The following is a 12,465-nucleotide window of genomic DNA, read 5'->3' as shown; positions in this document are numbered from 1 at the left end:
CTGCAAACGACCCTGTTAAGAGGATGAAAAGACAAGCTACAGACTGGGAGAAAATACTTGTGGACCACATATCTGAGAAGGGACACACATCTAGAATTATTTAAAAAAAAAAAAAAGCTCTGAAAACTCAACACTAGAAAGAAAAATTCAAATAGAAAATAAGCAGAAGATAATAAGAGGCATGACCCCAAATAGGATATACAGATGGGAACCAGCACATGAAATCTGTCCCACATCAATAACTAATAACAAGTGCAAACCAAGACCATACTGAGATGTTACTGTGTACCTGTTACAATAGCCAACATGAAAATTAGTGACAACACTGAACGCTGGGGAGGATGGGGAGAAACTGGACCCCTCATACATTGGGGGGAATGAAAAATGGTGCCGATACTCTGGAAAAGGGTTTGGCAGTTTCTTAAAAAGCTAAACATATACTTAACCTGTAGTCCATTGCACTCCTGGGCATTTATCCCAGAGAAATGAAAACTTGTATCCACACAAAACCCGCACCCGACCGGGGACAGCAGCTTTATTGGCCCTAACCAGGAACTGGAAACAAGCAGAATGTCTCAGCAGGTGAATGTCTCAGCAGGTGAACAAATTGTCAGAGAGCCACACCATGGCAGCCAACTCAGCAATAACCAGGAACAGACAGTGGACACACACAACCACCTTGACGGCTCTCAAGGGCATTATGCTGAGTGAACAAAAACCAATTCCTAAAGGTCACATGCTGTATGGTGCCACGTTTGTAACATTCCCCAAATGACAAAATTATAGAGACACAAAAGAGATGAGTGGTTACCAGGGCTCAGGGATGGTGAGGGCAGGAGGACAGATACCCTGAAAAGAGGAAACATGAGGACCGTCTTTGTGGAGAGAATAGTTCTGTTGCTTGGCTGGAGTGATGGTTGCATGAATGTATGCGTATGATAAAATGGTATAAAACCACACACACGCATTCTACCAGTGTCCGCTTGATAATTTTGATTTTGTGTTACAGTTATGTCCAAGGTAACCACGGGAGGAACCTGGGTGAAGGGTTCATGGGATGTCTCTGCTCCATCTTTGCAAATTCCCATGCACCTGTCATGATTAAATAGGACGTGAAGGTATAAAACGAAAATGTCCTTTTCCACACGTCTCTTCCACTTTCTCCCAGAAAAATTGTATGCACGTGAAATACACACTTGCTAATACAAATGAGAGCGTACTATGCATAGTGTTTACACCTTGTTGTTGTTTTCATACCGATCTTTCTCAAAGACCTTTCCTTTTAATCCCCTCAGCCTTTTCTTTCAAGGCTGCATCTTACTTAATCGTGGGGAGATCAGGCTTGACTTCTCCGGTCCCTTCCCCGTGGGTGTCAGAGATGCTCCAGCTTCCCGAAGAATTTTTCTTTGTTGCATTTTAGCATTATCAACAATGCTACCATGAATAAACGAGCACCACACACAGGAGCTCTGCCTAGCAGTGGTATGAGACCCATTTCACAGGAGTCTAGCCAACACTGGTTTTTATCAAACTTTAAAAATGTTTGACATTAGGATATTTGAAAAATCTCTTTGTCTTTCTTGACAGAGTCTCATCTTTGACTTCCACCACAGCCCGCTGCTTTTTCCCGGCTCTCCTGTGCCGGTCTCTGCACCCCTGTGCAATGTAGCTCCCGCTACTTGACTCTGATGCGAACACTTGAGATTCGCAGGGGCTGAGTCCTGGGTCCTCCTTCCTCTCCACACAGCTCCTTGCAGAGCGCCATTGCATCAGCTTCCAAGGAAGTCAAAACCACCCTGAGGCAGGCAAGTCCCAAAGTCCTTAAATAAGGCACCCAGCCCTGTCCATGCAGCCTCTTTAAAGATCCTCTGTCCTTCTGGAACTCCCCATCTCCGGGTGGCTAGCTCCTTCTCTTCTTTCCCGTGTCCCCTTGCCTGTGCTAAGCAAAGAAGCCTCCCCTGCTATGTTCTGTCCCTCCCTCCTGTTGGTTTCTGACCTGGACCTGATTCTACCACGAGGTTATGATGTGGCTTTGGTACTGACCTAAGTCTGGCTCTGTCTGGAGCAGCACTGACCATGAGGCCTGTCTGTGAGGACGGACACGCTCCGGAACTGTGCCCTCCAACACGGCCCCCACGCCACAGGAGGCCACTGCGCTTTTTAAGACATGTCTAGTGCCACTGAGGAACTGTTTCACTTTATTCAATTTATATTATTTTAAATTTCAGTTTAAATTTAAATAGCCCCCTATGGCTAATGGCTCTTGTGTTCTGGACAGGAGGGCTCTAGAATCTCAGCTTTCGACCAGGATGTATAATGTCTGTTTTATTAACATTCACGTGCCTGACAACTAGCACAGGGGAGGTATGGAGTTGTAAGACAAAGAAGTGAATGAAAATAAAATGTCACTTTTTGTTCGCATTTTTTTTTGTTATAATGAGCTTGATCCTTTTTTCCGACATTTACAGAGCACCGTTTTTATTTCTTTTTTTCCTATGGACTGACCATTTTTCTCTTGATATGTTGAAGCATTGTTATATATTAAGAAATTAACCCTTGGACTGTCAAATATGTTGCAAATATTTTCTGCAGATTGTAGTTGGTATTTTTATTGGTATCTGTTTACTTTGTAATGAGAAAGGGAAATACCTTTTAAGAAACTCCAAACAGCAGGGGTGCCTGGGTGGCACAGCGGTTAAGCGTCTGCCTTCGGCTCAGGGCGTGATCTCAGCGTTATGGGATTGAGCCCCACATCAGGCTCCTCTGCTGGGAGCCTGCTTCTTTCTCTGCCATCTGCTGGGAGCCTGCTTCTTTCTCTCCCACTCCCCCTGCCTGTGTTCCCTCTCTCACTGGCTGTCTCTATCTCTGTCGAATAAATAAATAAAATCTTTAAAAAAAAAAAAAAAAAGAAACTCCATACAGCAGTACAGGTGCTCAGTACTATGGCCAAGAGGGACGCTGAAGGAAAGGTGTGTTCACGCGGGAACCCCAGCCACGGTGGCGGCCTCTAGTACACGCACTGCAGACTTCAAGTAAAGGTCCAGCACACAGCCTGCCTCGGTGGGCAAGCTAGTCCCTCGATCTCATATCCCGTGTCTTTGTCGAGCAAAGGAGATCTCCTCAATGACCCGTCCTGTCGGTCGTAAGCCCTACCTGACAGCATGGTGGTAAAGCTCACGAGGAAACCCCACACCCTGTCCCAGGGATGGCTGAGGATTGTCACTGCCTGTAGACCAGTGTCCGGACCCCTGTGCCTCGGACCACGGGGCCCTCCGGCAGGAGGGGCGGAGTCTGGCGGCAGAGGCTGTCCTTCAGCAAACACCAGATGCCTTTCACGTCCTACGCACACCCTCCAAGGGACCGTATTTCTCACTACAGTTTAGCAAGTTTCCCGGCCGTTGTGACACTGCCCACGTTGGCAGATGACCTACGATGCGTGCACCTCATTGCTGACGAACAAATACCTGTCAGTCGTAGACTGACGACTTCCATTTATGTTGAGTTTCAGGAAAAAGGGATAAAGCACCCTGTCCCATGATAGCATAAAAAGAAACAAGGAAATATTTGATATGTGCTTTCCAGGTTTGAATAAAACCTAAAGCTTGAGCTTTCATCAATCCCAAAAAAAGAAGAATGAATAAAACAGAACCAACATCCCATCAGGCCAATGGCTCCCTCAGAAGCTTTTCCCTCTGTATAGATTAGAGTTATGTCCACGTGTGACATACGTATATATGAACTGAGATTCCGTCACGTCAAAATGAAAAAAAAAAAAAACCAGATCTCATTACCAATAAAGTGAATTAAGAAAATGTTTCTGGCTCCAAGAGTCTCTACTTCCTACAAGGAGCAAAAGTAGAAGGGCTATAAACATTTTAATCATCTCCTTGAATGTGAGCGGTGTGTACCTGGTGCATCTCTTCCATAGGAAACACGCGGCCTCTCCCTAATGGCACGTTTTCTTAATGGCGTTGCTGTTCCTGACTTCATTTCATTGCACTGTTACTTGTTATATCCGACGTGAGTTAATATTGCACTTAAAAATATGGAAAGGCATTTCTCCACCACATCAACTCTCTCCACCTGCAGAGGAAAGGAGAATGAGACCATAAGAAGGAAATCCATTGGACCCAAGTCTCTTGGGAGCACATTTAAAACTCAAGCTGGAGGGAGAAGATGAGATGTAGTAGGGGTACCAGAATAAATATGTCTCAACACATGGATGAGAAAGCTCTCCCCCCAGAAAACACACCACAGGTAAACAGGGAAATTAGAGACCCACAGTGCTGGGTGGAAAGACTACTGTCACGGTCCCACATGCGAGGCGCCAAGCAGCCCCTCCAACAGTGCGTGAAAACAGGCCGTCTGGCAGTCCGCTTGGTAACCACCTCTCCCATAATGGAAGCCCAGCCCCGAGAAGCACGTTTGGTACACACCCTGACAATTGGGAACAAACTCCACAAACGAACACCTTTTTTTCAGTAATTCATTCTCTCTCTCTCTCTTTCTTTTGGCATGAATAATCCAGCCATGTTGCTTATCACAAATTCACTAATGACACAACCATCCCTTCACACATCACCTGTGGATGCCCGGCCTTGGAAAAGTCCTATAAAACTGACGAGTATCACAGGAGACATCCTTAGGGGTCGTCTACACCAACACCCAGTCTGCCTCAAATCTGTAGGTGACAAGCCAAGATCCAGAGAAAGGACTTCTCACGGAAGCCTCTGTCAAAGCCAGCCCATCAGCCAAGGTCTCCTAAGCCAGCCAGGTCCTTGTTCTACTAGACCAGATGGTAATTCTCGTTCGATGGAAAACAGAAATGTTTAGAAGGTCCTGGGAGGGCCTTATTTCTTGAATGGAAAGTGAACACTTGACATTCTTTAAGAGTGCTCGTCAACTCCAGACAAGCCGTATTAAATGATGACGTGGGAACAGGGCTGCGAAAAATCTACGGGTAGAGGGGAAAAGGGGCCTTTTTTGAAAAAAAAATCAACAAGCTGCTACAGATTTCAAAGCACTTAGAATTATTATTTTCCTTTCATATCCTTGTCTGCTTCTTGAATTCTGGGTCCTGTTCAAATGTTAGTTTTACTGGGATGCTTTATGGAGGCCAAATTAACGTCCAAAGTGGAATTAATGCTCACCTTTGTTTGGCACACGCAGACTCCCGGACGTCACTGAGGTGTCGAGCACATTTTAACACTCAAGAACATTTCACACCAGAAAAACACCCCAATTTACCAAAAGGTGGGACCCTCGAGCTCTTAAACCCTAATCCATGTTGGCTGCTAGGAAGGGATTTCCCTCCCGCCCCCTCCCCTCTCTCCCAGGCTTGGGCATTCCTTGTGCTTGCCCTACGCTCTGCATTAGGGCTGCTGGAGGGCTGGACGCCTTCCTACAGTACTCCAAGCCCTCCGACACTGTCGCCTTCTTTATGTTCAGCCCCGGGGCAGGAAGAGGGAGATAAATCTTGCTCCCTGTGGGTTGTCACATAGCCCGGCGTGCTGGGGCCTTCCTCTCAAGGTCTCTGGGCACTGGAGTGCCAAGATTCAACATGGCTGAGTACGCGTTCGGTCCCGTCTTGGCAGAGGCGCGGACTTTCCGCAGACAAATTAACATTGTTTCATCTCATTTTGACACCGTAATGTCTTTTCCATACACCTGCTCTGACATTTTCATGAAATCATTGCATCCCAATCAACTGAGTAGGGAATTAGCGTTGTTACACCAAACATTCTCAAGACCGCAGGTTATTTTTCATATCGAAACATCTCCTCCCCATATGCCGCTTTGGAGAGAGAAATTCGAAATCTAACACCCTGCAAATTTAAAAGTCTAAAATATGCATATTTGATTTTACAGTCTCTCTATTTACAACGTGTAAAGGCGTAGCTGCATTCATACATGGGTAAATGGATAACTTTTATAAAGTAAATCCAATCTAGGACTTTGACAGAAGAGGAGATCTCCCCTGTTTTGGCATGCGTAATTAAGAAATACTTCTGATTGACATTCCTGAAATTTCAAATAATAGTAATCATTATTGATACCACGTATGGCACAAAAAACTCCAGGATGATCAGTTTATTATTGGCTTAAATTTACAGGAAGGAAACGCTCGGGGACATTGCATGTGTGTTGAAGGCAAGCGTCGTTAATGGGAGGGGCTGCCGTTTGTCTTGATGCTGCGGGACTAGTTGGCTCTTCATGTACATGTATGACTAATACAAAATTACAAGTTAAAAACCCCATCGTGTCAAAAAGCATGCTGTAGAGAAGACAGTTCTTACGGACTTTGCACGCTACTCTTGGCAATTGTAGCTAAAATGAATTTCTAGATCCTTGAGGCTTTGCTTTATTTTTTGGTCCGAGAACTAGCTAACCTGAACCATCGGTGTGCGGGCTACGAGCAAGTAACTGAACACTTAGAAAGGCCCACACCAGAGAGCTTTGTGTCATATACTGTCTCTGTGCGTTAGGATGCGGTGGGAAGGATTTTTTAAGTCAAGTCTCAAACTGTGCTGCCCTGTGTGTGTTGGCCAGGAAACCTCTCTGGTTTGCTGATAGAGAAAAATGTACAGCAAACATAACAAAATTGTTCTCATCAGTGGAAAATGGCAGGCATAGTTCTTCCGTTTGCCAGTACAAAAACGCACATTTAACAAATTTGAAACAAGTGCTCTTCTGTCTAAAATGCCTAATTTCCACTTTCTCCTCAGCCACCGCCAACACTTCGACTCATCCTGTGAGACGTTAGCCAAATGCCGTCTGTTGTATTAGCTCTTCCAGATAAAACTTATAATTATTAACTTTTTTATGCATCCATTTTCACCAAACACATTAAACTATGACACTTAATTCAATTAACTCATTCCTGTGTTCATGCCAATTTCCCAGCCTCTCCACTCCCAAAATTCAGTCTGTAAAATCCTACCGGGCAGGGATGGTGTGCTATAATTTTCAAATCTCCAGTTATTAGCACATGAAAACTTATTAAGTGAACAAATATTACAGCAGCCTTCCAAAACAAAATATTACCCACGCCCCCCTTGCAAATGACCTCCCTAGCTATGCACCATGCAGGTAGAAAAATTATTAAATCGATATATATTCAAATCAATTCAACAAATATTGATTTTCGCATCTAGTTGAGAGAGGCAATGGGACGCACGGGCCTGCCGTTTACCGCCACCCTGTTCCTCGTAATAGGGTCCCTTTCCTGCAATTGAGAGACTGTATTAAGATATTTACCTCTAGAAAACCAGTTCATATGGGAGCATCTGCAATTTAGACGCAAGAAATTCTGCACAGAATCTGGAAGTGAGACGTGAATCCACTCTTCAAACTCAGTTTCCTCCCGTGGCTGCACGAGAGGCGTTTCCTGGAGTTGAAGGCGTTAACACTCACAGGAGAACGCGCGTGGGGAATTTTCCTTCACTCTGTGCGCAACCCCATACGGGTCTATTTGTTCCGCCGAGCTGTTAATTCCTCACACCTCTGGTAATTTTAAAGGGTGTAAACTCGATGGAATTAATGATGTTATTCTGGTGACTGTATATGGTTCAGCCTTCCCAAAGTTTGCCATAAACAGCAAGGGGCTGAAGATTGATGATTTTTTTTCCCTTTAAGTGCTAGGCTTTTGTGGGCGGTGGATATTAAAAACAAGCTGTTTCAGTCACTGAGTATCACAGGTCAGGCAACTTAATCCCAGTGAGATGATTTGTGTAGGCAATGGATTTGGGGGTTCAGAAAGCACCTAGAAACTTTTGCAAAACTCTGCGTTTTCATGGACACACGGTGGGAAGGTTGCTCTTTAGCGGATGTCACGCTTGCCCTGGGGACATTGTGTATCACATTGTCAACAAAAGTCCTAGTTCTGGCCCAGGGCACCCAAGGCCCAGGCATGGATGGGACTCCCCCAGTCTCAGGCTCTCCCCTACTACGTTCTGATGCACGGAAGGAAAAAATGTGAGCCAGCGAAGAGTCATGATCCCCAGCTAGAGAGTAAAAGGTCCTCACCTCATCTCCTCATCTTCAACCCGTAACCCACGTGCTTCGAGTGAGCTGTGAGCGCCTGGGCGCAGCCCCAGCCCCAGCGCCCCTGAAAGAACGGAGCCCATTTCCAAGGGGGGAGCACAGCAGCAGACGGATGACAGGCTGCAGGTAACAGGGAAAACCGCAGCCCGATCTCCAGGTCACCGACAGAGCGATGGCGCTAGGCCTCCGGCCTCAACTCAGGATTCCACCGGCACATGTCTGAGCAATAATGTAGGTTTTTAAAATTCCAACGGGTTGGCAGGGGAGGACGTTTGGCTTTTCAGGCGCGCGAGTTCCTCTGCCCACGTCTATAAGACACTGAATGAGAGTCACACACGAGGAGAGAGAGCACGTCAGAAGCTGGAAAGTACCGTCCAGGGCGTGTGTTCCCAGTGCCCTCTTGAATAAGTGTCGCGTTCCGGAATCTCAGTTCTTCGGCACACACGCCCGTCCCCACTGTACAGGTGTCATTCGCCAATATTGAATGACAAAAATCAGTAGGGGTGGGATGATTGTCAATGGCCTTCATCAGCGGGACTGGGCCTGTGCAGAGCGGGAGGGCTGGCTCCCCAGCTCCCATCGCTTCACCGTGGACACATCTCCTTGCGGGCGTCCTGGGGAGAAGGCACGTGTCCCTCACTTCGGCTGTTGTTTATCCAACATCTCCTCGGTCTGTTTCTCAGGAATCCAAACCATCAGTGTGGCTCCACGGCAGATCAATGTTGGTCTGGTGTCGACTTGTTTGTGCCCAGTTCCTCATCAATGGGGACAACGTTGATGTCTGAGGATCCCTCCCAGACCACAGTTCCTCGCAGGCCTCCGCTGGCGCGCAGCTGACATCCCCCTTCGGTTCCGGCTGGTGCGTAAGCTGAAAGCCAAGGAGATCGGGGCCTCCTGGAGACCGTTCATGAGACAGCCGTTTAGAACAATGCTGCCCACAGTTATGGTTCTTTCATCTTGAGAACTAAAACACAGGGTTGCTGCGCTGGAATCACTCCTTGGGAAATTGGCACTCGTCCACCATTTGTGTTTTTCATTGGTCATCGTTCAGCCAGGAGCCTAGTAGTATGGGAATGAGAGAGAGAGAGAGAGACAGCACATGCCAGACTTGGGAACCATCCGACACCCTAACTGTGGACAGGTTTGCAGGGAGATATCTTGAAACTGTGCGAGGTACACAGGGTCTAAATCCCCTGCTTTGGGAAGGTAAGTGTTTGGGGTTCTGTAAGCTAAATGCACACTGCTGAAATTTGATTGAAAACTTTGTGACACGAACACCGAGAATCACAAGAAGGAGGCAGGCGGCTTTTAACCTTCTGTTGGATGACAATTCAAGATAAACTGATAGGGGTACCTTCTTGCTGATAAACCAGTCAATATTGCAGATGCGAGATACTCACAGGAAACAGACACTGGGAAAGGAGTGGGGGTGGGGACCGAGACATTTCCACTTGCTCTCGGCTCTGGGCTAAGTGAGGTGAGACCTACAACTTCCGTACTGTGTCCTCATACCATGGACCCAAAATGCCCTAATCCTTCCGGGTAGACCACTCTAATAGGTGCATGTACCTTTTGGGCCTTGTCATGTGTCCATAATGGATGACACACACTGAGCGCTCTTTGAAAGAAATCTGTCTACCTTAAGAAAAGCCCAATGTTCAGGCAGAGAATTTCTAGTTAGTCTGTGCTTAAAAATTTTTTTTTACTGTTTCCGTGCACAGGCAGGCACACGCGCACCAACACAAAAGAACCAGCGAGATCGCTGTTTTAGCCAAAAGAATAGACTATCCACGCTTGCAGTGAATGAAACAAGGTAAGAGCGAGCCTAGAGTTTCTCATCGTGAGCACGTGTGCCAGCACGTGTGCACACGCGTGTGTGCGCCCCCTGCCTGTGGCACACTTCACTGCTGCACTAATTTGGAGGAAATTTGAGAAGATATCTTTGAATGTGGTTGTCTTAGAGGATTCTGTTTATTAAATAATTCACTAGGCTTTTCTCCTGGAAAAATTTCCAACTGTAACAGAAAGCAAAGCCAAGAGAGAAGAATGTTTATAGCAGGGAGGGTCTCTGAAATAGCTTTGCTCTGGATTCTTTATTAGGTAAAACTATGTCACACCACCATTCCTGTCGGAAACTGTTCATTTAATTTCCCTCTTTTGTAGGTATTTTGTTTTCCCCTAAGCATCAGTGCTTGCTGGGGGAAAAAATATTTTTTGGTTGTTTCTCCCGGAGCTTCTTGCGGTCTACCTCCACCTGCTGGAGAGATTCGAGCATCTTTGTTACGCCCAGCGGAGGCCCTGCTTTCGGGGAGTCTATTTTCAGATCACCGAGGAGAACAGAAATTGTAAATATGTACAGTAGATGTTTACTGATAAACATCACGCATAAATCAATTATTATGCATCAACCTACCACGAAATTGTGTAATCAGGATATTTTAAATATAGTTTGGGTCAAAAATAACTTCTTTTTAGGGAAAACAGAGTTTATGTTGATGCAAGTAATACAGAATATTTATCAACGTGTAGTCAATTAAAGGTGAAAGATAAATCGTGCCATCAGACTTCTGAATGGTAACAAACACCTCCACTGCCCGAGCTGCAGTACATCATTCTTATCAGAGATTGGACAAGAATCTGCATTTTGGTCTATACAGCGTGCCTGTTTTACACAGCGGTACGTTGGGACAGGCACCCAGGCGGTAGGGCACGCATATCAATTCTAAGAATTCGTATAATTTACCTGATAGATCCCGAGCCATTACAGTCGGCTGTGTAAATTCATATTTTGGCACTCTTTAAAAAGTGGATTATTATTGACCCAATAGACCATAACAGTTCCAAAGAAGCCATTACTGTCTGTTGCGTAAACCCTTCACGGTGTGTGTTTTATTGACCCTTTGGAGCCTGGCCTGTCAGTCTGGCTGCCATGGAGGTGTACCAATGCAGGGGCTAAGATGCCTCCGAAATTGAAGCCACAGTCAAATGATGCTTGTTCCTTGCCCAATAAGCCACAGCGTGAAATTGGACATTTCTAACTGCAGGTCCTTCTCCATCTTCAGAATTCCTTGTATTTGTAAAGAAGGTGGAAATTCGGGGCGCCCGGGTGGCGCAGTCGTTAAGCGCTTGCCTTCCGCTCAGGGCGTGATCCCGGCGTTCCGGGATCGAGTCCCACATCGGGTTCCTCGGCTGGGAGCCTGCTTCTTCCTCTCCCACTCCCCTGCTGTGTTCCCTCTCTCGCTGGCTGTCTCTCTGTCACATAAATAAATAAAATCTTAAAAAAAAAAAAAAAGAAGGTGGAAATTCGAAATGTGGATAAGCAAGTGGTCACTTGATTTAAAAATTCAAAAAAGGAAGCGTGGAGAAAAATCTTCCCTGCACAAAAAGACATCGCAAAGACCGCGTGAATTTGCCAGCTTCCGGGAGGCTGGCAAAGACACGGTGAGATTTCTCTAGTTCGGGTTTTGGGAATCCAAACGAGGCCTTTATTTAACTGCCTACATGCTTATTTTGTATTTCTCCACCAACCTGTCCTCTTCTCACATATTTAAAAAAAAATGGCCACTGGAATATTTTGCCAGAAAAACCTCTTAGTTACCTGCAGATTTGATAAAAATAAAATGAGATCCTTGGAGGCTGCCAGCTGTAGGGTTAGGGTTTCCAGTGCTCTCCGGGGCCGGCGAGGGGTCTGAGGCAGGCCACCGTCGCACACGCACAAAGACCGGCGTGTCCGAGGAGATGGTGAAGCTGTGTGGTACGCTGCTGCCGGTTATGCCAAAACTATGCAAATCAGCCTGGATTCCCAATCACCAGACACAGGATCTGTTCTAGAAATCACACTACGCACAAACGTACATGCTGATATTATCCACAGGAGATGGAGGCTTGCTGTCATTAGGTATATGTCCTTACTTTCTGGCTTGGAGCAAATGGTTGGAACATTTTCGAAGCTCAGGAGAAAATGCTTATGGGATGATAGTTTCAAAACATAGAGTCAGCGAAACAGATCTGTTCGAGAGGCCAATATTCTTTCACGTTATAGAAAAGAACAAGAAGAGGAAGAGTGAAATTAGCGCTATAAAACTTTATTCTCTGCCCTAAGAAATAGTAAATACATACCTTTTATAGTGTGTTATTTAGCTCTGTAATTGTTGTAATTGACAGTTTAAGATCCTGACGTTCACGGGACATGTGCCAAGTGGAGGACACAAGAGCCAGCTCGAGGAGTTGGCCTTTTAGTTTACATCAAGTCAGATAAATGGATAGAGAGGTAAGAACTGCAAATTCCTAAGGAATCTACGGGGTGATTCTCTGGGGAAAATTCCGCTTATTTTCCCATTGCTAGCATCTGCTAACCCCTGCACCGTAGCCCATCCGTGCTGAGAGGAAGGAGCAAAGCGCGGCTTCCCAGGGCCGTGGAGT

The 12,465-nt window shown here is 46.0% G+C and overlaps 1 protein-coding gene across 5 annotated transcripts in view; it reads right to left on the bottom strand.

The window, feature by feature from the left end:
* Positions 1 to 12,465, bottom strand: part of ZNF516 (zinc finger protein 516) — a 228,310-nt gene that overhangs the window by 31,077 nt on the left and 184,768 nt on the right. For 4 of the 5 annotated variants that reach the window (XR_015727568.1, XR_015727570.1, XR_015727569.1 and 1 more), the window contains exon 4: positions 3,909 to 4,083. Coding sequence is in view for 1 of the 5 variants with exons in the window: in XM_087869724.1 (XP_087725850.1) it covers positions 4,070 to 4,083 (14 nt within the window). In the remaining 4 variants the exon portion in view is untranslated. Of the gene's footprint in view, positions 1 to 3,803; positions 4,084 to 12,465 lie in introns of those variants that run through there. The other variant, XM_087869724.1, reaches the window with a different exon arrangement.

This window comes from Ursus americanus, chromosome 19 (genome assembly GCF_024610735.1).
Source record: "Ursus americanus isolate L20-20 chromosome 19, mUrsAme1.1.p, whole genome shotgun sequence".
NCBI classification, from domain to species: Eukaryota; Metazoa; Chordata; class Mammalia; order Carnivora; family Ursidae; genus Ursus; species Ursus americanus.
Note: the sequence above shows the minus strand (reverse complement) of the source record. Positions and strands in the feature narration are given on the sequence as shown.